Below are 27,592 nucleotides of genomic sequence, written 5' to 3' on the forward strand. Positions count from 1 at the left end.
ATTGAATACTTACTATGTATCCAAGGACAAAGTTGACAGTTATAATGCCTTTTCCAAATGGTTTCTTTGCTATACTTACACACATTAACGTTGATCTCTCAAACATGCTACAGGGTTGGATGAGCACCAAAGTGTATAGACACAACACCACTGGACATAAATATCTCAACTTCGCATTCAGCCGCATCCAAGTGACATCTAAGTGGGAATCCAAGAGCTAGCACGATCAGTTTTAGCTGTGAAATCACTTCACTTCCAGCTGGTCACGATGTAAGGGTGAAGAACCTTCACTTTACTGTTTTTCCATTTTTTTGGGACATTACCTTTTACATTTTGTTTAACGAGGTGTACAAAAGTGCTCAATTCCAGTTAATCCAGACGTCCTTGTATAAAATGATCTGAATGTGGCGATCGTGATTAGGAAGCGCTGAAGCTGTTTTTCGGATTTTTCTGTAACCTTACATAAAGTCTGTGAATTTATGGCTCATAAATCAAAATACACCCATGAAATTGACTCTTAACGGCACTTAAAACCAATCCATCCCGGGTCCATCTCATCCCAGCATGTGCAATGTCACTATGATGACCCGTGTCATCAAGAACAGGCTAAGGAAACACATTCCTGCAAGGCAACCATATGTAGAGGAAAAGCAGTGGGTGGCAGTGACGTAAAACCTGCTCGGAGAGCACAGTAGTAAGACCTTCGAAAAAAAACATTCCCTTCTTTTCTGCCTTCTCTCTTCTTACAATCTCGCGCAATATCTCCATTAGTCATTTGAAGTGGCTATGATTTACAAGCATTTTGCCTGTTTTTGTTTGTTCAGCACAAGATGAATCCGCTTTCGTGTCTTTACGTCAGTTTTGGGAAAACGGTACTTTAGAAACAACTTAGACGTCATCACTGTGAATTAGTTTTCAGTTCAGATGTTCTTTGGCTTCCCAAGTAGTTTCTATGTCACTTTAACAGTAGAAGATACACATAATCTCAATCATCATTCAGCTTTGGTACACTTTGTCCCGGGAGGGCTGTTTAATTGACAACAGATGCATCTATAGCTGCTACTTTTCCTGTTGTTACCCAAATTTTGGGTGAGCATTAATGCAAAAATAATAAAAATAGTTTCTTCTTCTTGGCAAATTATCCTCGTGAGGGTTGCTGGGGTGCTGTAGCCTAGGCTAGTTAGCTATGGCAGTACAAGGGTTCACCCTGAATTGGTTGCTAATCAATCGCAGAATATAATAAACATAGCTTTCAGTTCATAGCCCTTAAGATACAATCTAGAGGAGCGATTCTCCATTACAAATATCTCTGGTGGTACATGGGGTTTGTCTGCTGTTACACCAAAGAATCATTGGATAAAATCTAGCTGAAATGAATCATATACAAAACAAAAATGGAATAAAGTTTGTAGTTACACATAGAGATGGGTTAACTACGAAAAACTAAATCCTGTGCAGTGCAATTCATTTGTACTTACATTTTAAGACATGTCATCTTAAAGATGTATTTTATTTGTTTACATTTGTGTACAATTATAAATGAAATTCAGTTGGCTATAGATTTGAAAACCAATTCATTAAGTGCAAATTTCTTCCAATATATTTCAGCATAGTTCTAATGATGAAATTGCAAACTGTGTGGCTTACAATGATGAATACATATTTAATGAACACCTTAGCCTATTTCCATATGTTACTGTATTGTTTATCTCAATAGTGGCACTTGGATAGATGGGTGCTTTTTGGCGGGGTCCTTGGTGGGCAACATTAGAAAACCAGTGATCTCAGAGGGTGTTGAACAAGGACATCAAAATTCAACAACGGCTTGCCAAAATGTTCTATTCTATCCCCTTTGTTTTTGTGTTGAAAGTATAACCCTGGCAATGTCATGGTTAATATAACTCCTTTTCATGCAAGCAGAGTAATTGCCAATGGAATCACTTTCATACGTTCCCTGATAGACTGGTAAGAAGGTAAGAAAACCAGGGAGTTTTCTGCCTTTGGCCCCAGCTCACGCGTGACCCCAATGGGGACAAGCGCTATAGAAGAATGGATAGTGTTTCGACTGAGCCAATGAATTGTTTTAACAGGATCAAAGTTCTCAATCTGTAAGATCAGCAGGTCTGGGTAAATATCTCTTTCTCAGAATAACTGAAATGGCTTCGTAGCTTTGTGGGAGAAAAAAAAGCTCTTCAAGTGGATTTCAAGCTTTTTTCTTCCTTCAATAACAAGGTGCCTTATGTAACCTTTGAGTTTTATTTTACTTTTATTGTCGGGGCCTGCAAACCCAATAAAAAAAAACCAGAGAAGGAAAGAATAATTTTGATAGACTAGTGACCAATCATAAAGTAAATGTTTAATGACTATGTTGCTGGTTATTTTCAAGTTCCCCATAGAGAGTAATTGCAAATGATATCATTCTCAAATGTTTTTATGCATTGGATATTTTTTTCTTTTAAACTTCGCAAAACGAGGCAGCACATTAGCCAATTTAATCCTTGATGTTTGCTGACATTTTTTTGAACTTGAAAAGCTCAGGCTACTAGAAAAACAAAAACATGTATTCTGTATAGTATTTCGCATCAGTGAACTCAAGTAACCACTGTAGTTCTTGCTCTTAATTGAAGGAAATCCATGATTTCATGAAAATGTGTTCATCATCCCTTCTCAGACGCTCAGTCATGTCCTTAATTGACACAAATGATAATGTTATGCTATTTGGATTGATTATTGGAAGCACTGAGTCTGGTTTAGGTGATATGCTTACTTATAGTGGCATTCTGACATTTAATCATGTGAGATTTTGCAAATGTAGGCCAAGCTTGACAGAAAGTAAAACTGTGGTTGTATTTGTACAGTAATGCTCCATTTTTTGCTTGTGTGCAATGGAAATAAAAATTATCCAGCATAATACATCACCCACCCAAAAATCCAAATAACGGTCACCCACAAGAGATGCCAAATAAAGCCAAACAAAAATTTAATTGCTTGACACATAATACATCCTTTTACCTCATTTGACCTGTTGGTTATTCAGTTTTGCTTGCATCAATAAGAGGAGACAAAAATAATATATAATTCCAGTGGTTTAAGACTTTTATTTATCTTGTGTAGAACCACATTGAGTTAATGATGGGATTTAGTTGGCCTGGGTTGGATGAGACCCGAGCCACCGCTTTGGACGTGGAGGTGAGCAGCTATGTGGGAATCGAGGGGCATAGTGGCATTTGTGGTCAGAACAGATGTAGGACTCAATCAACCTAGGAAAGCACCCAGTGACTGGACAATAAACTGCAATTTATGAAATATTGCAAGGCTTTATTCACTCCAGAACTACCTATAAAATGTTGCTGGTAACCAAGAAGCAGTAGTGATCCAAAATCATATTCCTGTTACCCTCCATTATCGATCTGTCTTCCATGTGCGGTCGTTTGGTCGCCAGTCTTTTGGTCGCCAGTCTTTTGGTCGCCAGTCTTTTGGTCGCCCGGACCCAAACAACGGGCAACCAAAAGACCGGCGACAAAACAAGGTAAAACAACACAGTCTACACATCAATAAAAGCCAACAATGGCCATGAGCAGTTTCACTGAGCGAATGTCTGAGTGTATAAGAGTTTGTATGTACATGCGTTGTCCCTTTAAGAAGCTACGTCAGTCAGGGTCTTAACTAGTTCTCCAACAAAACACAATAAAAGTATGGGAAATGTGGAGCTTTTCTTTAGCCTAATAATTAATAGGGCATTAAGTATGACTAAATAATAATTTGCAGTTTGTATTTAGGGAATTTGAGCAACGATTTAAATAGTAATTATCAATAACCTTCCGGGCGACGAAAAGACCGGCGACCAAACGACCGAGTACCCTGTCTTCTAGGTTTCATTAAAAGTGGAGTGGTTTTTCCATTATCAAATTAGAAAAAATACATTTTTTTATTAGAAGTCCTCTTTAAACCAATGACTCAATACGTAAAGATTTTGTGATGACTTTATTGATAACTGTAAACACATTTTACTCAATAGTTGGTGTTTACCTTCTGAATAAGAAAGAAATGGCCATGAAAAGAACAACAAAAACAATGCCCTATTTTGAAATTGTGTTCCTCAAATGGCGAGAATTCTCTGCAGCGCAGTAAACACAGCTGCTTTTTACACTCATTAAAAATAATGCATGTCCGAAAACAAAATCCCAATGTATCAAATTATACTTTTAGCATTGACACCATCAAAACAGGGTTCTACATCTACAATTTGTCAATAAAAGTAACAGTTGTTGTTAATTTTTGTCCACTGGAGGACGCACGAACAACTATTTACAAGGCCATTGACTACTAAAGGTGAAGCAACAACGTGGGCAACGCAGCTTTTTGTACTTTTGACCAAAAACATACTCACAGAGTTAACTTACTCTACCTCTGACAAACGATACAACTCTTAAGTAGACTATTTTCATTTTTGCTGATATCTGACCCGAATCATTTCTTTTTAAGGATTGGGCAAGATGAATCTGCACTTTTCCAAGTTCAGCCCCCAAAGAATGACACAAAGACACATTTAACACGCAGCTTCATTCACATGATGAAAGATCTCATGGGATTCTCTCAACGACGTCCATATCCACGGAGAAAATATTTAGATGTGCTGCCGTGCAACATTTTCGGAGAAGTCTGACTCACGGGGTCCAAAACACAGCAAGTACAGTTTGCAGTTTCGGGAGGTGTTCCATATCGGTGCAAGTGTTTGTTAGTATAGTGCTGCCATCCAGAAATGGAGCTCTCACACCAAACCTCCAAAAGCATAAAGTTCTCGATTTGGCCTTCTCACCTTCAATGCCATGGTAATGCAACGCGGAAAAACAGAGAGAACAAACCTTTGATTTATGAAGGTGGTATTAACGATTTGTATCAAAGTGTGTTTTGGATTTTTATAAGATTTCGTTTGGTCTTTGTCTTAATTCCCAGCGTTTCCTTTTCTTGACGTCTGATTAGAAGATCATTTCCACCTTTTGTCGGCCGTGCTTCTCGCCTAATCAGCTTCCCCCAGCTACTCGTTTCTTGTCCAGGTGGTTCTCATTCTCCTGTCATATTGTTATTTAGCTCTTTGTTGACGTTAGGCAGGTTTCAAGGGTAGGGCCACTCCGTGTTTGGCTGTTATCATTTGTATTGTTGTAATCAAAAACATACACGTCTTGGGTCCACAATTCCTTGTGCGGTCGATTGGTCGCCGGTCTTTTGGTCGCTGGTCTTTTGGTCGCCGGTCTTTTGGTCGCCGGTCTTTTGGTCGCCGTCTTTTGGTCGCTGGTCTTTTGGTCGCGGTCTTTTGTTCGCCCCGACCGCGACAACGGGCGACCAAAAGACCCGCGACAAAACAAGGTAAAACAACACGGTCTACGCATCAATAAAAGCCAACAATGGCCATGAGCAGTTTCACTGAGCCGACGTGTGAGTGTATGAGTTTGTATGTACATGCGTTGTCCCTTTAAGAAGCGATGTCAGTCAGGGTCTTAACAAGTTTTCCAACAAAAAACGATAAAAGTCCGGGAAATGTGGAGCTTTTCTTTAGCCTAATAATTACTTGGGCATTAAGTATGACTAAATAGTAATTCGCAGTTTGTATTTAGGGAATTTGAGCAACGATTTAAATGGTAATTATCACTTACCTTCCGGGCGACCAAAAGATCGGCGACCAAAAGACCGGCGACCAAAAGACCGGTGACCAATCGACCGTGTACCCACAATTCAGCCATATTCAAAGCTGCATTCAGACTTGGGTGTATCTGATCCCAATCAGATTCCTCCTCTACACGAATTTTTTAGATGTGAATGTTCACACTGTTTTGAGCAAGTGTCCTAATTGAATCTGGGCCTCATTTTTGAGCCATTTGGCCGGTCGCCTTGGCAACAAGGGTGTCATCCAGCGTAGAATGACGTCCCAAACAGTGAAACCGCATTCGAGCTGTTAAAACTGAGAATCATCTTGGATCAAATTTGAAATTACTTTTTCCGTATGCAATTTCAATCACAAAATGGATTTCTGTGTTTTGTGACTACTACAAAGCCATCCAGTTTCAATGTAGATGGGCTAAAAATCTGATTTTGTCTGCCAGTCTGAACAAAGCCAAACTGACAGCAGGCAGGCATATGAGTTATTGAATCCTCAAAGTCTACCTCCAGTGAGAATTTGAGTGAGAGCAGTTGTTTTTCTACTGCCCTATAAATGGCAGTTCAGACTGTGCTCCGCCTCCAGCTCACCTGGAACTTTAATGAGGACAAGAAGTATATTCATGTGACATCGCAATGTTAAATGTTAAAAAAGTACAGACTCACCGTCATCCACTACGTAGCATGAGGCAAACTGGGTCGTTTATGCCAGGCACTTTGCCATGAATGATGGCGAATTAATGGGCCTGCAATCCACTTTTCTGCTAAAATGATGTAGAAACTGTCTAAAACTGTATACATGGACGCCAGTGTTTGGCCTTTCTTGGTCACCTATGAATTTTTTTCCTGCCAACATGACAGCCTTTCACAAAAATCTATCCTATAAAGAAAACTTCATCTGAAATACATAACCAATAACATTTTTTGCTAGAGTTCAAGAGGACTTAAATAACAGAAGTGAGATGCACGTCCATAATTTGAATAAAATTGTAATATATGGATAGTTAAAAATGGAAAATGGTACTATCTCCATTTGTTTTTTTCATGTTTTTTGTTTCATAATCTGTTGAAACAACAACAATTGACAACATAAAATACTACTGTTGTAATATTCATTCTTTCATTTTACAAAGGTCACGGGGGTGCGGAAGTCTAAGTCAGCTCAAGTACCCGAAGAAACCCCACACAGGCACTGGGAGAACATGGAAGTTCAACACAGGAAGGCCAGAACCCACCAGGGATTGAACCCACGATCTCAGAACTGTGAGGCAGTCGTGCTCAACAAGGTATGCCGCCTGTAATATTAGTGCTTTGTCATTTTTGGTCTATCTACATTGTCTATTTATCATCCAGTACCAAAAACGGCAGTTATTTACATCTTAATGGGAAGCATTACTCCATCGTTGATTCATTCAATATCTGAGTGGCTCTTGGCCATCAAACCTCATGAATGAACATGCTAAGCAGAGTAAAACATGCATAGGTTACCCTTGCTTGACGCCTGTGTAGATGACTGGATGGTTCATTTTCAGGAACAAGTGTTTCTCATTATGCTGACTATTGTACTTGGCAAAGAGGGCGCACAATCTTGCTAGTGTAAAAATCTGCTTCCCAGTGCCTGGTTGGAATACCATATATAGTTTCACCTGTTAGCCTGCTCACATAGTCCAGTCACAGTCTCTGTTTTTGTTTTTGATCTGCATCATACAGTATGAATCAAACTAAGGATTTAAAGGGGACACGTTATGAAAATTGATTTTTTTATGTATTTTTATTTTCATGACCCTCTACCTCCCTAGTAAGGTCTGTACAGGGGTACTGTAGTGCACTGTTTCCCAAAGCAGATTTTTTTGGCTTCATTTCATTTCATTTTCTGAACTGCTTTATCCTCACCAGGATCGCAGGGGGTGCTGGAGCCCATCCCAGCTGACTTTGGGGATAAGGCGGGGGACACCCTGAATTGGTGGCCAACCAATTGCAGGGCACAATGAGACAAACAACCATTCACGCTCATACCTAGGGGCAATTTAGAGTGTCCAATCAGCCTACCATGCATGTCTTTGGAATGTGGGAGGAAACCGGAGTACCCGGAAGAAACCCACGGACGCCCGGGGAGAACTTGCAAACTCGACACAGTTGGACCGACCTAGATTTTTGGGATAAAAAGGAAAATCTTAAAAATGTGTAGCCTATATTAAAAAGGTGTTGAGTTTAAAGCTGAAGTTTTCCCAGTCGATTTATCTATCTAGATAAATCTTGATATATCTCTATCATATCTATGGTCACAAATCATGGGTAGGAACTAAAAGAAAAAGACCTTTTCCATTTGTCAATGCATGGTGTACCGACTCTCGGTCTAAGGTCGAGATTGGTCATCCAGGAGTCACTGCACATCTTCATCAAGAGAAGCCAGATGACATTTCTCCACCTTCTTATGAAGATGCCCTTTGGAAGTCATTCTGGTGAGGTCGCCTCGGGGTCAACTGAGGACACACTGGAAAGACCGTTGGTTGTTCTGGAAACAATACAATTCAATACCGGACGAGAAACACTCCTCCTCAGCATTGCCAGACGAGGTGGTTTGGGCATCATCTTAGGATCCTTCATTGACACCTCTGTTGTGAGGTGTTCCGCCCATTGAGAGGAGGCCCTAGGTACGAATCAGGACACGCTGATGCTTAGCCTAAGGAAAACTTGGGGTCCCCCTGGTGGAGTTGGATGAAATCTCTGGGGAGGAGGATGCTTCATCTTGAAGCTGCTGCAATCATGAGCCGAAACGAGAGGAGCATAATTGAATGGATAGAATTTGTAGAGTGAGCATGCTAAAATTGTCATAACTTAACCATTAAATCGGTAAAATCGATTAAAATTTGTTGGGGTTTTTTTAATCGGGCCTCGTCTGTGTGACTTTGCTGTGATTTGTAACGCAACAGGTTCACTCAGAGCGCTGTTTTTGTAGGGCCAGGTTAAATATTTGAGGAGCACATGTGGGGGTGAATGGTGGCACAGGATTTCATCACAAAGCTGTGAGGGGCGAGCCAGTGGGGGGTCATTTTAACAGTAGTGTCAACACGGTGAGCTCCCACCTCTGTCGACTCAGCAAACAGTATGTGGCAGACCTTCTGAAAGACCCGGTGGGTTTTTCTCAGAAAACCTTTTGACGGTGCCAAACGATTTTAGGACCAGGCTTCCTCTCATCGACTGAGGATGGTGTCCAAAGTCGCCAAGCAAGATCTAAGAATCCGAAAGCTCCCAAGGACATGCGAGAAACAGCTGCTCGCTTCATTGAGAGGAGTTTTATTCTGACAATTCCGTCCTGTCATCATCGTAGGATTGTGCAATGATGGCAACACAAACCAGGCGGCCTGCTTTCTATTATCTAGCCAAGTCTTTCAATCGCTGATCTGAGGTTTTCACGCTGCCATTCAGGCCCACTCTGTTCTGAACTGCAAGGCCGCCTCCGTCGTGTACCATCAAGTGGTTTTGGCTTTCAGCTACTGCTGTGTGGGTTTGTGTTTGCCTAGCCTGCCTGTCTGGACATCCAACAAAGCTCACACCACTCCTCTAACCTCGTTGTCCACAAACAAACATTTTACTAGGCAGCAAGAATTTTTTTTTTATCCTACTACGACACATGACAGGATATTCACGGCATCTTTATTTTTTTATCTGCTCCACATCAAGCACAACTTGGACTTCCTTTAGAAATTGTATGTCATTGTGCCAAATAGACTAGATAGATTAGATTAAACAAGCGTCAAGAATACTGTTGCTTTAACCAATCAGAATTCGATTTGGTGACACCAAGGCCTTCTCGCAGGCGTAGGGATGCGTCATTGCCTTCTTGCAGGCGTAGGGATACGTCGTTGCCTTCTCGCAGGCGTAGGGATACGTCATTGCCTTCCCGCAGGGAAACTATGATTGGCTAGTGATAGAGTGGACTAGCCGGAGCTAGCAAGCTGTATCTGTAGCGAGCTGCACAAGCAAATATATTGTTGTGTTGATTTAATAGCGGTTTCGTCAACCCTCAATGGCTGAAGTAGGAGAAGAAATAGATTTGTTTGCTGATTTACCGTCAAAGCCATTTTCAAGACGGACTTTTCAAGAAAAAAAGCTGGACATCATTAAGAAAGGTCGGACAACTCCAAAGCAAGCAAACCTGTCACAACTGGGAACGAACATTTTCAGCACTAAATCGAATAAAAACGTATGCCAGAAATACAACAGGACAGGCTCGACTTTCAGCATTAGCTTCGATGGGGATAGAAAAGAAGGAGGAAAGAAAGGAAGATGGATATTGTTTACAGTTAAAAAGTATTTTTGGTGAGTAAAATATGGCTATATCACTAAATAATATTTCAATTGTATGAGGTTATTATTGATTGGATTGGATAACTTTATTCATCCCGTATTCGGGAAATTTCACTGTCACAGTAGCAAGAGGGTGAGAATACAGACACAGTAAAATACATTTTAGATATAAATAAATAGGTAATAAATCAGTTAATTAATAAATATAGCTTTAAATCATATCACTGGCCTTTATTTCTTTAAGTATTCACATTCTGTCCATTGCCATTTCTTCCAGTGTCCTCTGGGCATCATCTCAACCTAAAAATGCCAAAATTCAGCTCCACTCCATTTTAAATGCAGTTTCACCTGTTTCCCACATACGATGACATCAGAGAAATCTCATTCGTAAATCTCTTCCTGTTGTTCTCATGATCTTTTAAGTAGCATGTCATTTGTCAACATGGTGTCCAAGTTCTTTGTTGAGGTCAATGTTTGCCATTGACCTTTTTACTCCTCGTCACCCTAGTCCGCCTTGTGTTTGGGGTTTCCATGTGAGCTATGTCAACCAAACAGACGCCAACATTGTTTCCTACTTGGAACATAAAAGTTCTACAAAAACCCAATTGCAATTAGGTTGGAATGTTGAAGAAAATGTAAATGTTCCTTTTCGACATATATTCAATTCAGTACATCAAGACAATATACCGTATTTGACATTTGTTTGAAAATATAATAACTGAAAGGAGTCTCGTCTGGAGAAATCTATGGAAAGACTAAGAACTGGCATTGAATACCCATGACCTTCAATCCCTTAAGTGGAATTGCAATGAAAGCCGGCATTATTGTGTAAAAAAAATATTGCCACGTGAGCTCAAGAACAGAAAGAGAAAGGACAATCTTTTCCAAAGACAAAGAGCAGAACCCATTGATGGATAGATAGGTTCAGTAGTATGTCGTTTGCAAAAAGTTATGCCGGCAATTTTGAAGGAAAACTGGCAGGCCTTCCACATTTCTTTGCCCACACCTGCTTCCACATTCAAATAAACATCTATTTAGTGTTTATATACAAAACATTTGGATTTACTCAGGCTGTTTTCTCGCTTGTCGCCAACAAACTTACCCAGAGAGTTTTCCAACACTTCATGCAAAAACACTCTGACGGCACTTCACGTGAAACAGTTACGTACAGTAATTCATTATTTTTGACAGAGAAAACTTCACCATCCCAAATCCTCGTATTTCTTCTGCGCCCTGAGGAAAGTTCTGTAATTCAACATCGATGGTGTATTTATTTTTTTTGAGATTGAAATTAATATTTTCAGTACCACAACTCTAATTTTCATTAACTGACAAATCCAACAGGCTTCCCTTCCAATATGAAAACGGAACCTAAATTTCAACTCTCTTATTCAAATATTATTCCTTGCATTATTTATTATCATGAGTTCAACAACAACTCTGGATGAGGGTACACTGCTCCCTTGTGGAACAATATGCGTATGCACATGCTTCAGTAGACTCCAAGTGGTCTAAATTTCTTACTTCCCAAAGAGTCGTGCTTCTTTTTAAAATGTTTCAAAGGTTATCATTTTTCCACCCAGCAGAAATCACCTAAAAGTAGCAAACCCACAATTTTGTCTTTCCAGTATATGTAAATACCAGTGGCGGGCCGTCAGGGCCTTCAAGGCCTTCTCTGCTGGCCTAAGAAATATCTGAATCATATATTATATTTTGTCCATCAATACTTATTAAATAATTCCAAATAGTCTGTTAGCTTCCTTTCATTGCTTTTCCCCCTGGTTGGACTGCTTCCAGATGTGTGTTTTCATATTGAAGCATTTAACCAATCACATTTCAGCCATTATTTGTTGCCGGGGTCAGAAATCTGCCTCAAGGCCTTCACAATCAGTTCTGCGGGCTCTGCTCCATTAAACAAGCGTCGATTAGACTGTTGCTTTAACCAATCAGATTTCGAGTTGGCAACACCACAATGCATTGTCACAGGCGTAGGGATACGTCACCCCATTTTAGTGCAATTTTTGCCGTTTCGCGTATGGACGTATATGGCCATATCGACGTTCATCAGTGTCTTTTTCCCGGGGAAATGATACTCCGGGCCCGGTTCTCATGTCTAAAAAGCTCCAGTATTTGTATTTAATCATTAAATGCTGCTAGGAAGTGGATTTTACCCGTTGAAGGCGCTACGGGAAAATGCACGGACCGCCACTGGTAAATACACAGTAGTTCTTACATGCAATAAGAGAAATTGCATTCACTTTGCTCTTCAATTTAAAATAAAACCAATTTTTTTTTCTCACTACAGGGACTTTTGCAGCAATGATCAAGTGGTCATGTCCTCAATGAAAGGTACAATACGCAGCCCACCAGATGCTAAGCCTACAAGCCAGACAGCCTGTGGGCGTCCAAAATATGTCTGCTTTATGTGCAGCTCTGCTCACGTAAGTAGTCCTTGCTTTTGTTCCATGTCAGTGCTGGCCCATAGATTTTCACTTGCACTCAGAAGTCTGAGAATATTTCATCATTTCCCATGTAATATGCTTTAAAATACTGATTTACAGTATATAATTCATTAAAATGTGACCATTTGGACAGTTTTCTGGATGAGATTAGTGTTCAGGACTAAGTTTATTTCATACAACTGCTGTAGAGAACTAGATAGGACAAAGTAAATTATTTGCTTTTTTAATCCAAGTTGTGCTGGAATTTTAGGGATGTAAAAATGAGAACAGGGTGATGGATTTCAATGCTTGTTTTATGCCTTGTCAAAATGTTCAGCTTGAAATACATTTCATTATGTTGACATATGATGTAACTATACTGCATTCATTTGATACATTCTTGTCCTTTTGCCCGACCACAATTTAGCTTGTAATATTTAGTTATTAGCCCTCATTTTGTCAATCTAGCACTTAGCCCTCAACCTGGTTTGCAAATATGTATCTGTGCTGCAAATTCCAACAACTATCATAGATTTATTGTAGTTCTTGTAGTTGATTTTAACCATTGATGACCTTATATCACTAGAAATGCTCACCACAGTGCAAAAAATAACCACGTTTGCCACTTGTTAAATCTAAGCATAGCTTTTTAGACAACCTTGTTCCAGATAATTATGACAACACCAAAGACAAGCCTTGTGGAGAGTACAACTGCCCTTAACATTTTATCATTTATAAGCTCTATAAGCCTCTTCTACATCTTAAATTCACTCCAAACTAGAATGGAAACTTTGGAGGCAACCTCAATGGGCTTTGCAACCTTACCTCACGTTTTTCAAATTAATCTGAATTAATTTGGAGTGCACTTGTTAATAATGTCATTGTTTGATGTTTCAATAAATACGCTATTTGATTTTAATTATAAATCTGTAGGATTTGTAGCACTTCTTAAATTCCTCCCCAACTAGGCAAAGTCAACCTCCTCCTCATGTAAAGAAAAGCCAGATATGTGGCTCCTCCCAAAAGACCAATCAAAAGTGTGGTTCCGGCAATAACCGGCGCATTTTTCCGGGCAACGCGAAAGGCAACCGGGAGCACGGCTGAGATCAGAATGTTGTTAACGTGTCCGAGGACTCTTCTGAATGCCGGCCGCTCCAATACGCGCTCGTAGTACGTCTCCAGGTTGGCACGGCTGCCATTACCCCAGTAGCGGCGTGATAGGCCGAGGAACTTGAGGCGGTGTAAGGTGACGGCCAGGGAGACGTCGGCCATGCTGAAGAACTGCCCGCACAACCACGACTGTTGACTGCTTTCTTCTGAGAGAGAAGATCTGCTTTATAACTCACGTAACTCACTTGAATGTGTCATTGATAGTACCTGGAGTTTCCTCCACTCTCCTCTGCAACTCGGTCTCCACCTGATCCATCACATTCTCCAGTTCATCCAAAAGCTTCTTCAAGTACTTCATGTTGTCGTGGTCAAACAACTTGGACTGCAAGCACAATTTCAATAATATTGTTAAGAGCCATCTGACAAGTCAAGAAAGAGAAATAAATCAAACTCAAACTAGACAGTGGCGATCTTCGGGAGTTAAAATGATCTCATCTCATTTTCTGAACCCCTTTATCCTCATTAGGGTTGCGAGGGGTGCTGGAGCCTATCCCAGCTGACTCCGGGCCAGAGGCGGGGGACACCCTGAATTGGTGGCCAGCCAATCACAGGGCACAAGTAGACAAACAACCATTCACGCTCACACTCATACCTAGGGGCAATTTAGGGTGTCCAATCAGCCTACCATGCATGTCTTTGGAATGTGGGAGGAAACCGGAGTACCCGGAAGAAACCCACGCAGGCCCAGGGAGAACATGCAAACTCAACACAGATGAACCGACCTGGATTTGAACCCAGGTCTCCAACTGTGAAGCCAACACGCTAACCACTCAGTCGCCAGTTAAAATGATGGTATACCAAATTAGGAAAAAAGGCAAGTCACAATTTGAGATTATTTCACTGGACACGAGAGGATGGTGTCTACCTTTAGGAGTTAAATATTAGTACGGAGAGAACACCATAAAAACACTGTGGCGGCTATTAAACTATTGCGGCAGGTCTTGAACCCTATCAATTGTAATAAATGAGGTACTATTACTATACTTTGGTTGTTGACCACATTTGGCCTAATTATGACATTATCGAGGTGGCCCTGCAAGTGAGTGGTTAGCGCGTCGGCCTCACAGTTCTGGGGTCATGGGTTCAAATCCAAGTCGGTCCACCTTTGTGGAGGTTGCATGATTCAGGGTGTCCCCCACCTCGTCCCTAAAAGTCAGCTGGGATAGGCTCCAGCACCCCCCGCACCCTTGTGAGGACAAAGCGGTTCAGAAATTGCATGAATGAATTATGACTATGGTATCACTCAGACATATATAGTCAGCGGAGAGAAATATAGTAAGTGCTTCACCTTTAATCGCCTCTGTTTTGCTATGTAAGCATCTTTGAGCTCCGGATTCTCCTCTGCCAGTTTCTTCAGCTCCGACTCTGTATTTAGGATCTGTGCTGTGGTATGAACATTTTTACCATTAGTTGTAAGTAGTAACTCAGAGTTAGGCGGAATGGCTTCCATGTCATTGTATACAAGTGCAATGAATGAATGTCCTACTTCGAATGCTTGTTGCAGCATAAGCTGGGATGTGCGAGTCAACAGTAATCTCAGGGTGAAGGATGCAGCCATGGGTGTAGGCATCCATCTGAAGTGAGTCCAGCAGCTCTCTGTAGTGTTGCACTCTGTGGTAGTACGTGCTACCTTCTTCTGGTATCAGTCTGAGAGCGCCCTCTGCAGGTGAAGTATAGGGACACAGAATATTTTTTAAAAAATTATAATAGCAATTTAAGCGTTGATTCCTTATCCTTAATATGTAGCATGCTGTCGAGTATGCTTTTAAAAATATATACTACATGCTGGATAGCAAGAATATCGAACCCAGACTGGAATAAAAGCTATGCCACAGGACTCAAAGTGGCGGCCCGGGGGCCAAATCTGGCCCGCCGCATCATTTTGTGTGGCCCAGGAAAGTAAATCATGAGTGGCGACTTTCTGTTTTAGGATCAAATTAAAATGAAGAGTATAGCTGTAGATGTATATTAAATTTCCTGATTTTCCCCCTTTTAAATCAATAATTGTAATTTTTTAATCTATTTTTTCTGTGTTTTTAGATCAAAAATCATTTTGTAAAATCTAAAAGTATATTTAAAAAACGCTAAAATAAACATTGTTTTAGATCTATAAAAAACTGAATATTCAGGGCTTTTAATCCAGTTCTTTTAATCCATTTATTTAAAAAAATCTAAATATTATATCTAAAATGGTCCGGCCCACGTGAAAACAAGTTGACGTTAAAGCGGCCTTAGATGATTTCATGCTTACCAGATTGATTCGCCATATAAACCATCTTGATAAAGCTATCATGGGTCGATACATGCCAAATGGAAATAATTAAATAATTAATATAAATAAAACTTAAAATGTACAAGTTGTATTTCATGTCAAATTTACATTCATTTATTTCTTGGTGCCTTATCCTCACAAGGGTCGCAGAGGAAACAAAAATTGGGCTATTTGATTTTTTTTTTAAGAAAGAACAAAGCACAACCCTGTTGGTACTATGTGAGTGTTGTTATTGTTGTTTTACCATCAGTGAAGTTGCTTTCAAGGTAGTCCATGATTTGCGTGGGATCACAGATGATGCTGTCTCCGTGCACCAGGACGGGTACCTCCCCAGTAGGATTAAGACGCATGAACCATGGCTCATTGTGCTCGCTCAGTGGTAAACTCACATCATACTCTTCACAATGTAAACCTTTCTCTGCGATAGCCAAACGGACCTGTCAAACAAGCCGCTTTAATCGGACAGACAAAAAGCTAAAGAAAGTTGATCAAGTATAAAAGTGGTTATCAAAATTTTCATGCCACAGAGTATTTGTATTCCCTCAAGGCTTAAGGGTTCATTAACATTGTTGTTTTTCTATAGCCACTTTAAGACATTAGGTTGGGTTTTTTATACTAGGGATGTCCCCGATCGAAAATCGCATTGTAATTTAAGGAACTTGGGCCCAATTGCGTCATTTTCAGAGGATCGGAATTGGTTAAAATTAAAAAAAGAACTGTATTGGTTTTTAGGTATTAACGCATTAGCTGCCATTGATGAAGACGTCCAATCCATTTGTTATGGCGAACACCCCCGTCAAATTTGATCGAATGTGTCTCCCCATATAATTCAAGAATAGCCATACAGCATATTTTATATTTCTGCATTCATATTGACCCTATTGAAACACACATTGCAGTAAAAAAATAAATGTCCAACAAATCACAATAAAAATTGATCAACTTATTGCATTGGGTGACCAGGTTGATTCGCTTCATAAGTTTATTTATGCAAGACACATTGTTTATAAAAAAAAATGTTTTGAACATGAATTTAGTACTGCACAACTGAAAAAAATGTAATTTGTGATTTTTCTTGCAGGTAGGTTGAAATCACCCATTTGTTGGTTTATAACGTTGCAATAGCTTTATTCCAATTGGGTGGACAAAATACATTTGGATATATGGTTCTTTTTTTCCACTACTTAATACATGTGCTCGTTATTGACAGATTCTCAAAATTATGCGACTTGGACTCCGAGTCACATGCAAATAAATGTGATGGGGACATCCCTATTATAAACTATAACAGTTTGAAGATAAACAATGTGCCTAACCCTAGGTCAATTTAGTAAAATTTGTTAAAATGCTACAAATTTGTAGTTGTACTTGATCAAAAAGTGGTTATAAGATTGCTTCAGCCACTAAGGACACATTTATAGATTTAATTTGAATTAATAAATGTTAAATCAATACCAAAAACATGTATACCAATCAAATGTGCTGTGAGCCATTATTTCCCACTGCTAAAAGATGATGCAAAATATATATATAAATGAAAAACAAAATAATATATATAAAAAACAAAAGGCAGAAATGAAAATGTTTGTAAATTGAAACACGGCTGTCGTTGATGTTTACATCCCAAAGGTCTTCATAAATGCCAAAGGGGCGTCTCCAATCGGGAGCTGTCCATGGGCGTCTGGTGCTGAACAGAAAAACTTACCTTCTGTGAATTGAACGATTGCGTCCAGTGATAAAGGGTTAACTTGGATTCATTTGCTTTTCCAACTGCGTCACACTCGCCCGATTCCTTCTTCACAAGAGCCGCGTTTTCATCTTGGCATTCCGAGCTGTGTTCAGCCTCCATCTTTTCTGTTTGGGGGGCACAGGGGACAAGTGAGGATGAGCAATCATGCAGTGTTCAAGTTGGCATAATGCACCCCCTGCTGGCACGGGGTTTTACTACACGCCAATCGAAAGTTTCTCTTCAGCTCTAATATTTCGTGTACTTTATAATTTCTGATTTAATATATATAGTATTACTCCCAAAATAGCCACATAAAGGGGTAAATATGAATTTCCAATGTAGAAGATACGAAATTGGAATGCTTCCTTCGGTTTTCAGTGAATGAAATAGTATAAAAAGCTAATAATTTGTTTTTTAAGTTGCCAGTAGACAGTAAAACTAAATTGTGATGACTTGCAGTACCTTTGGTACGGAATACACCTCAAAATGCAATGCTAAAATCCACGATAACAACCCATTTTAAAATTGGACAGCAGATGTCGCTGTAGTCACCTATTAGTACCTAAACGTGATATGACGTAACATTGATAGCAAAATACCGTACCTATAATAAAACCTTAATTTGTTAAAACACATAACCACTAAATATTATGATACAAACGTCCACATGTTGAATTTCGAATTTATTAGATACCCATGTGTAAGCATTGGCCATCATAAAGTCAAATACAATTTGAACCTATAGTCATTTTCGATGTAACTTCATTTTAATGAATGGACCCTAAAATCCAAACGCGTGTCCATTTTCCCCGGAAACAGCTTTATAACATTGTGTAACGCTTAAGTCAATCTTGGTGGAGGATGGAGTGATGCATCCGTGACAGGGGAGGAGGAGGAGGAGGAGGAGGAGGAGTGGGCGGCAACCTCGCGTGGGATTGGCCGGGTGGCACGCTCCAGCGGGGGTATCTCTCTCTCCTCCCTCCCGCCCTCGGTGGCCAGTGGGCAAGAGGGGGGGAGAGCAACAACACTCGCCGATCAACCGGGCGCGCAGATCCGGTAAATGACGCCCACCTTTCATACCTTTACACTGCCTATTTGAAACGATTGCGCGTACCGATCTATCAGGGGAAGGGGGAGTGGGGGTGCTTCACCTTGTCTATTTTCCGATCATCATTTCCACCCCCTGCTTGTTTTTTTTTTTCTTCTCCACCAGTCATCCTCTCTCCCGTTGGCCCTGGACGTCCCTGCCTCGGTCGTGCCGTTTCTCCCCAGCTTTGCATCTGAATGACGGGCGGAAGGTTCGACTTCGACGACGGCGGCACGTACTGCGGTGGTTGGGAGGATGGCAAAGCCCACGGACACGGCATCTGCACCGGACCCAAGGGCCAGGGCGAGTATGCGGGCTCTTGGTCGCACGGCTTTGAGATAGTCGGTGTCTACACCTGGCCCAGTGGGAACACCTATAAGGGCTACTGGTCCCAGGGTAAAAGGCATGGGCTCGGCGTGGAGAATAAAGGCAAGTGGATCTACCGTGGGGAGTGGAGCCACGGGTTCAAGGGGCGCTATGGCGTGCGCCAGAGCCACAACACACCTGCGAGATATGATGGCACCTGGAGCAACGGGCTCCAAGATGGATATGGCATTGAAACTTACGGCGATGGAGGTAAGGCAACATGTTGCGTCAACGAGCGACGCGTTAGGTGCGGTACTTGAACGCACCATTGGGCGGCTTCTTTGCATGAAAAGGCACAGGACACAGGCAAAAATTTTATACTGTGAAAGTCAGAGCCACACCTTACGTCAGAAGCATCATAAAACATCCAATCTGCTAAATTATCATCTCATTTTCTGAACCGCTTCATCCTCACTAGGGGTGTAGGGGGTGCTGGAGCCAATCCAAGCTGTCTCCGGGCCAGGGGGGTGGGAGAACCCTGAATCGGTGGCCAGTCAATCGCAGGGCACAAGGAGACGGACAAGCATGCACAGTTACACTCATACCAATGTCAATTTAGAGCGAGGGTGTCAGACTCGGGTTGGTTCGCGGGCCGCGTTAACGTCAACTCGATTTCATGTGGGCCGGACCATTTTAGATATAATATTTAGATTTTTTTTAATAAATGGATTAAAAGAACTGGATTAATAGCCCTGAATATTCATTTTTTAAAGATATACAACAATGTTTATTTTAGCTTTTTTTAAATATTTTTTTTAGATTTTTCAAAATGATTTTCGAACTAAAAACAGAAAAAAATGATGAAAAAATTACAATTATTGATTTAAAAGGGGAAAATAAATAAATGGATTGAAAGCCCTGAATATTCAGTTTTTTATAGATCTAAAACAAGGTTTATTTTAGCTTTTTTTGTATATTGTTAGATTTTACAAAATGATTTTTGAACTAAAAACAGAAAAAAATGATTAAAAAATATTTTTTGATTTAAAAGGGGGAAAATCAGGAAATTAAATATACATCTATACTCTTCATTTTAATTTGATCCTAAAACAGAAAGTCGGCACTCATGATTTACTTTCCCGGGCCACACAAAATGATGCGGCGGGCCAGATTTGGCCCCCAGGCCGCCACTTTGACACATGTGATTTAGCGTGTCCAATCAGCCTACCATGCATGTTTTTGGAATGTGGGAGAAAACCGGAGTACCCGGAGGAAACCCACGCAGGCCCGGGGAGAACATACAAACTCCACACAGGAGGACGGACCTGGATTTATACCAAGGACCCCACAGCTGTGAGGCCGACGCGCTAACCACTCGCGCCATCAGGCCGCCCCATAAAAAATCCAATTAGCTAAATTATTTTTTATCATTATTTATTATTTGTTTTTTATGGGCTTTGATGAATTTGAGTAGGTTTTTAAGAGAGAATCAGAGTAAGAAAAACATGAGACGAGGCAAAGAGCCAATGTATATACAAAATATGAGCAAAGAACCACATTCATTTGGGCCAGGAGCCGCCATGCGGCTCGTGAGCCGCGTGTTCGCCACCCCTGCCTTAGGTGCACGTAGTACCTGGAGTGAGGGACTTTCTTCCCATCACAGGTCATTCTTGTTCGTAAAATGTCCTCTAGGGACTGCATATCTGTTCGTGAGGAATTGGATGGGAACAATCAATCATCCTACAAGTATTAGCCATTCTCCAGTGCAGAGGTGGCGGACACGCGGCTCTCGAGCCACATGCGCCTGAATGAATGCGGCTCTTTGCTTTTTATTATATTTTATATATACTGTGGCTATTTGCCTTGTTTCATGTTTCTCTTATTTTTATTCTCCCTGAAACAACGTTCAAATTCAGGGCCCATTAAAAACAAATAATACATTATATTTCATTCAATTTTTTATGCTGTTTCTGATGTGAGATGTGGCTCTTTGACTCTCACAGTTTAAATGTTTTGCTCTTTGTGTCTAACTTGTTACTCACCTCGACTCATCTTCACCTGTGGATAAATACGGTTGTCAAGTAACTTAAGCTACCAAGCCTATTTTTGCAATTTGGGCTCAAGTAACCGCAGCAAATCTGCACATGCAAAGAAAACATGTAAAATGATGTGTCAGAACCACTGGGATGCCCTATCATAAAAAATGTTGTTTATTTTTTCTAATCTTCTTCTGAGGTTTTGCGGTAAAGTTGGATTTAAGAGAAGCAGTGGTACAAAGTGTTGGATTTTGTCACAAAGGGTCTACGTTGCATCTGCGACGCCAAAAACTGCAAAACACATCAACTCTTAATAAACCAGTTATGAATTCCAGAAATTTAAAGATAAAGACAATATCCTATATTTGAATAAACACTCAGTTTTGATATAACACAAGCATATGGAAAAACACTGCTGATGTTCTCCATGACATCCAGTATCACCAACAACGTTGAACAACCAACTTTTCCTAATTGCTTTGCTCATGGCACAGTCAACGCAAATAAAAGCCATTCAAGGCAAAGCAAATAGCATTTTTAAAGTCCACGCCTAACGTAGGAAATGCACAGTTGCGATTGAACGTGCAAGGAGTTAAAACACGCCTTTTATCAAGACAACACTGTTTACAATTAGATCTTACTATCACCTTATGACAGTGGCGGTCCGTGCATTTTCTCGTAGCACCTTCAACAAATCAATCCAACCCTCAAAAACTATTTTATGGCTATAAAACCTCTACAGCTGCGACACATTAAAAAATAATCAATAAATCAATGCACTAAAATTTGGTAAAATCCACTTCCTAGCAGAATTTAGTGATTAAATTCAAACACTGGAGCTTTTCAGATATCAGAACCGGGCCCCCAATTGAAATATTATTTAGAAATATAGCCATATTTTACTCACCAAAAATCCATTTTTTACTGTACACAATAACCTTCCTCCTTTCTTTCTTCCTTCTTTTCTATCGCCATCGAAGCTAATACTGAAAGTCGAGCCTGTCCTGTAGTATTTCTGGCATAGTCCGTCTTGAAAATGGCTTTAAATCAACACAACAATATATTTGCTTGTGCAGCTCGCTACAGATACACTTTGGTAGCTCTGGCTAATCACTAGCTTGGTGAAATCGATGACGTATCCCCACGCCTGCGACAAGGCATTGTGGTGTTGCCAACTCGAAATCTGATTGGTTTAAGCAAGTCTTATTGACACTTGTTTATTGCAGCAGAGCCCGCAGAACTGATTGTGAAGGCTTTGAGGCAGATTTCTGACCCTGGCAACAAATAATGGCTGAAATGTGATCGGTTAAATGCTTCAATATGAAAATACACATCTGGAAGCATTGCAACCAGGGGGAAAAGCAATGAAAGGAAGCCAACGGACGATTTGGAATTATTTAATAAGTATTGATGGACAAAATATTATATATGATTCAGATATTTCTTAGGCCAGCAGAGAAGGTCTTGAAGGCCCAGACGGCCTGCCACTGCCTTATGAACATTACAATTTAAACTGTTTATTTTGCAGTGCGTAAATGCCTCCTATTATGATGGTGATAGTTTTGTGAGGGGGCGGGGCTTGGAAAAGTCAGCAGATCAGAGTGGATATAGAGAACATCTGGCTGTCTGACCCTGCAGCATCCTGATCACTAAATCTGCAGGGTCACCCAATTGAACTGCTGCACAGTGCCAGCCTTTTAATCTCACACTGTTTATCCATCTAAATTCCAGTGCGTACCAGAAGATCGTTTTCCCCCTCTGAAAGTGAACATTATGGATTATTGCATTGAATTCGTCAGCAAGCTGTGTAGACTATAAAGTATTTTTTCTTTTTAGGAATCAGATTTGTAACATGATGCCCCGGAGGAGCCACTAGTAGCATGTTGAACTCAGCAACACCAAATGGGCTTAATGAAGCATTCCTTGCATTGTGTGACTCATAGCCTTTCTCTGTGGTTGGAGACAAACGGGTAGTGGTGAATGTTCCTACTGTCAGTGGGGGAGTTACCGGCTGCCTGAAAATAGGCTCAGAGCTCAGTGATTCTCATCCCGTGTGATCCACAATATCTTCAAACGACTTTGAGTGAAGTGGATGCTCAAGGAAACATTCCAGTTGATCTTCTCGTATACGGCAACAGTCTTAGAAATGACTGTAAACAGTCGCTGGCCGTGATATTAACAGTCTAAATAAAATCCACCGGAATTTACACTGTAGTTTGACATTCAATGTTTAGTGTTTCTCTCATCATTTTTTTCTTTTTAGGACAATCCTTCTACCAGATTTTTCGGACTAAAAGTCACACCTGAGAATAAGGCGCACCAGCTAGTAAATACAAAATGAAGTGGAAAAAAAATCATAAGTCACACTAGAGTATTAATCCCATTTATGGGTGGGCAAGTTCTTATTTTTAATTAGAAACCCAGAACAAACACACGTTAAAGTAACTAGTCAAATGGAGAACAACAGGCTAAATAGGCATCTGTTAACATAACAGTTTTTTCTGATAACTAAATAATACACAACATGCAGTCGTGGTCAGAGAGAAAAAGAAAAATACTTGAATATTAGTCCCAGGCCCAGCCATACTATAAGAAAAGTGCAACTTATAGTCCGGAAAATACGGTAAATACTCATTTGTAGCTGTAACAACACCGTGTTAGCGCTATTATTTAATCACTATTTATTGTGCCTGTCTCATGCAACGAAATTCTTTAAATTACTAGGTTAAGATTTTCAAATCATTGGTATTTGTCATATGAAATGTATTTTTTCAAAATTTGTGTGGTTCCTTAAACAATTACCATATCTATTCCTTAGGCACCTATCAAGGCCAGTGGATGGGCGGCATGCGCCATGGCTACGGTGTGCGCCAGAGCGTTCCTTATGGGATGGCAACTGTTATCCGCTCGCCCCTGCGTACATCCATGGCTTCCCTGCGCTCTGAGCAGAGCAATGGCACCGTCCTGCAGGACCTGTCTTCCCCTGCGGACACCCCCACAGGCAATCGTGGCGGTTTCGTCCTAAACTTCCACTCGGACAGCGAGGTGGTGACGGGCAAAAAGAAGGGCCTCTTTCGCCGCGGTTCCCTCTTCGGGAGCCTTCGTCAGTTGCGCAAGTCCGACTCCCGGACCTCCATCTCCAGCAAGCGCAGTTCGGCACGCAGCGATGCCACCATGAGCCGCATCAGCTCCAGCGACGCCAACTCCACCATATCCATCGGCGACGGCGAGCTGCAAGACGAGGATCTTCTTCTGGAGGACCACGTGGACGCCACCACCACCGAGACCTACATGGGCGATTGGAAGAACGACAAGCGCAATGGATTTGGCGTTTCAGAGCGATCCAACGGGATGAAGTACGAGGGAGAGTGGTTGAACAACAAGCGCCACGGTTATGGCTGCACAGTTTTCCCAGATGGCACCAAGGAAGAAGGGAAGTACAAAAATAATGTGCTGGTGCGTGGAATAAGGAAGCAGCTGATTCCTCTCAAGAACCCCAAAACCAAAGAGAAGGTGGACCGGGCAGTGGAGGGGGCGCAGAGGGCAGCAGCCATTGCCAGGAGTAAAGTGGAAATAGCAGCTTCCAGGTAGAGTACTCGTAATTTTCCTTTATTTTTACTTTTTTATTTAACCAACAATCCAACCATGGTAAAGCCTACCATATGGGCCTGGTTAGGAGCTGTCAACACTTTTGACCTTTATCTATCAACGGCTTTTGTGTAGCCACTCTGATCCTCCTCGCAAAAGGTTCTGTTTCTATTCTCTACCCATATCTTTCATAACCAGTGTGTGCTGTGTGTGAACTGTCTGCTCCCAACCACAACCGTGCCAATGGCGTCTCGTATGCCCGAGAACACAAGTCGCACCCCCTGCCAAGTGTCTGATGTGGCATATGTGCTTTAACAGGTGGATCAGATGTGACCTTTGCATTTAAAAAAGCTACACCAACACTGGGTTTGGTTTGTAGATTAATGTATATGCACAAGCTCACTTTGATATACTTTGCTCTCACTATAGTGAGTTGCCCGCTTGGGCACGCAATGTATATTAAATGCAATTAGAAAAAGTGATTTTCTTTTCTTTGTAGAACCGGTACTCGGACGTTTGGTCGCCGGACGTTTGGTCGCCGGACGTTTGGTCGCCCGGACGTTTGGTCGCCGGACGTTTGGTCGCCCGGACGTTTGGTCGCCCGGACGTTTGGTCGCCCGGACGTTTGGTCGCCCGGACGTTTGGTCGCCGGACATTTGACAACATGACAGAGAGTTTACTGTTGAAACCAGCTCTCAAAATTATATTCATGAGAGAGAGAGTTTAATATCTAAATATCTACTGTTGAAACCAGCTCTCAAAATTATATTCACCCGGGCGACCAAACATCCGGGCGACCAAACGTCCGGGCGACCAAACGTCCGGGCGACCAAACGTCCGGGCGACCAAACGTCCGGGCGACCAAACGTCCGGGCGACCAAACGTCCGGGCGACCAAACGTCCGGGCGACCAAACGTCCGGGCGACCAAACGTCCGGGCGACCAAACGTCCGGGCGACCAAACGTCCGGGCGACCAAACGTCCGGGCGACCAAACGTCCGGCGACCAAACGTCCGGTCACGGTAGAACCATCGTGGCAACCAAGTCAGGGTATCCCCTGCCTACTGCTTGAAGTTGACTGGGATAGGCTGCAGCACCCCCGCGATCTTTGATTACAAGTGGTATGGAAAATGATTATATATTACCCAAAATAGCCACATTAAGGAGTAAATATTAATTTCCAGTGTAAAACATATGAAATTGGAATAAATTTTGTTAAATAGGGAAAATGCCGCAAATTAGAGGCATTCTGGAGCCCTGTTACTATAACAGCACATAGCTGAAATCATTAGGCTAATGGCATGGAAATTACTGGATAATTATGAACTGTAGATCATTTTATCCCATTAGATAATACCTTTGTATTTAATGATGTGATCATAAATGAAATATTCCTTTTGAGATTCAAGGAATTGACGAATGACAAACCGAGGCCCTTTCAATTACCGCTGTTATTTATATAAATGCTTGTTATGTTCTAAATTTAAAATCAAAAGAAACAAAACAAACTGCACTTTGCTGCCGCCTCAGCTGCTCTTTGTGGATATAATTCCACTTTGGCAAGTTCAGGGAGACATTATTCTGCAGATTTTAGGGATACAAGATGAGGATTACATAATGCGGATTTAACATGCTTAACACCAACTCTTCCACGTACTGTTTCCCAAACAGCGAGACCTTTTGGAATGATGTGTTGAGTAGAACCACCAAAATGCACAAAAAAACAAATTTCTTGCATTTAAATAACAATGTAAAGCAAGAAAACCTTGGATTTGATACTCTGTGTTTATGGCACTGAGCTCCATTTGTAGTGTTGTGGATGATCAAATTACAGTGCAGCCGCAAAGCTCAATACAAGCTTTTATTTATTTATTTCTTACAACCTTGTTGTTTTACTTTCGCTGATTGGTGAGGGAGCTTGTACGGAAGAAACAAATAAATAAAAGAAAGCCAGTCAGTCAGCCAGTGACAGGCTACGACACTGAAAACAGGTTACATAAGACTCATTATACGCTGCGCGGCAGAAGATGCACCCATATTGATCCATTTCTGGTCATGTGATCTTGTGACTGGAGTTGGACCAGCTCATCCACATGGAATCTGGTTGTTATTGGAATGCAGTTGATCCATTGATCATCTTCTGAGGAAAATATCACGGATGGATTGAGGGCAGGTAAAGCAATGATTGAATATGTCAGCATGTCACTGGGAGGTTCTGAATTAAAATCAGCCCGTTTTTTTGCAAGGTTTGCATGTTCCACCGGTGCTTGCATTTTGAAATGTCAAACGCTTGCAGTTTAGGCTCATTGATAATTATTAAGGGTTGAATGGGAGTGTGAATGATGACTGGCCGGGGTGTACTTTGATTCTCACTTAGTCAGCTGGAGTAAGCACCAACTTAGCCATGACCCTAAATGGGATCAGCAGTTAAAAAAAAACAATGGATGATAAGGAGGGCATGCATAGGGGACCATGCCCGGTACTCGGCCGTTTGGTCGCCAGACTTTTGGTCCCTGGACGTTAGGTCGCCCGGAAGGTTATTGATAATTACCATTTAAATCGTTACTCAAATTCCCTAAATGCAAACTGCGAATTACTATTTAGTCATACTTAATGCCCTATTAATTATTAGGCTAAAGAAAAGCTCAAAATTCCCCGTACTTTTATTGTGTTTTGTTGGAGAACTTGTTAAGACCCTGACTGACGTCCCTTCCTAAGGGGACAACTCATGTACATACAAACTCTTATATACTCACACGTCTGCTCATTGAAACTGCTCAGGGCCATTGTTGGCTTTTATTGATGCGTAGACCGTGTTGTTTTACCTTGTTTTGTCGCCGGACTTTTGGTCGCCGGACTTTTGGTCGCCGGTTGTTTGGGTCCGGGCGACCAAACGTCCGTGACCAAACGTCCGGCGACCAAACGTCCGGTCACGACCATGCCCATCTCTTCCTCGAAGACAAAGGTACAGATGTTGTAGTGTAGTGATGTAGTTTAG

At 41.3% G+C, this 27,592-nt stretch overlaps 2 protein-coding genes and 1 long non-coding RNA gene across 6 annotated transcripts in view; 2 read left to right on the top strand and 1 right to left on the bottom strand.

Moving 5' to 3' along the window:
* Positions 1-4,117: 4,117 nt before the first annotated feature.
* Positions 4,118-15,534, top strand: LOC144092050 (uncharacterized). Its single transcript, XR_013305961.1, has 4 exons — positions 4,118-5,057; positions 6,789-6,941; positions 12,272-12,407; positions 15,082-15,534. It is a non-coding gene; the product is annotated as an uncharacterized LOC144092050 (long non-coding RNA).
* gdap1 (ganglioside induced differentiation associated protein 1) lies at positions 13,274-17,735 on the bottom strand. 2 transcript variants are annotated; one of them, XM_077624811.1, is made up of 6 exons: positions 17,555-17,735; positions 16,094-16,286; positions 15,064-15,237; positions 14,866-14,960; positions 13,785-13,899; positions 13,274-13,720 (listed from the first exon to the last, which is right to left on the bottom strand). In XM_077624811.1, the coding sequence occupies exons 1-6, from the start codon at positions 17,696-17,698 to the stop codon at positions 13,356-13,358; spliced, it is 1,086 nt and encodes a 361-aa protein (XP_077480937.1). In that variant the 5' UTR covers positions 17,699-17,735; the 3' UTR covers positions 13,274-13,355. The 2 variants fall into 2 exon arrangements, with proteins under 2 accessions (XP_077480937.1, XP_077480935.1); XM_077624809.1 differs by having other exon boundaries at positions 13,274-13,723; positions 17,555-17,732.
* Positions 15,814-27,592, top strand: part of jph1a (junctophilin 1a) — a 39,193-nt gene continuing 27,414 nt past the window's right edge. For 2 of the 3 annotated variants that reach the window (XR_013305958.1, XM_077624806.1), the window contains exons 1-3: positions 17,479-18,634; positions 18,792-19,241; positions 23,826-24,594. Coding sequence is in view for 1 of the 3 variants with exons in the window: in XM_077624806.1 (XP_077480932.1) it covers positions 18,863-19,241; positions 23,826-24,594 (1,148 nt within the window). In the remaining 2 variants the exon portion in view is untranslated. Of the gene's footprint in view, positions 16,229-17,478; positions 18,635-18,791; positions 19,242-23,825; positions 24,595-27,592 lie in introns of those variants that run through there. The other variant, XR_013305959.1, reaches the window with a different exon arrangement.

Source organism: Stigmatopora argus, chromosome 17 (genome assembly GCF_051989625.1).
Source record: "Stigmatopora argus isolate UIUO_Sarg chromosome 17, RoL_Sarg_1.0, whole genome shotgun sequence".
Lineage (NCBI taxonomy): Eukaryota > Metazoa > Chordata > Actinopteri > Syngnathiformes > Syngnathidae > Stigmatopora > Stigmatopora argus.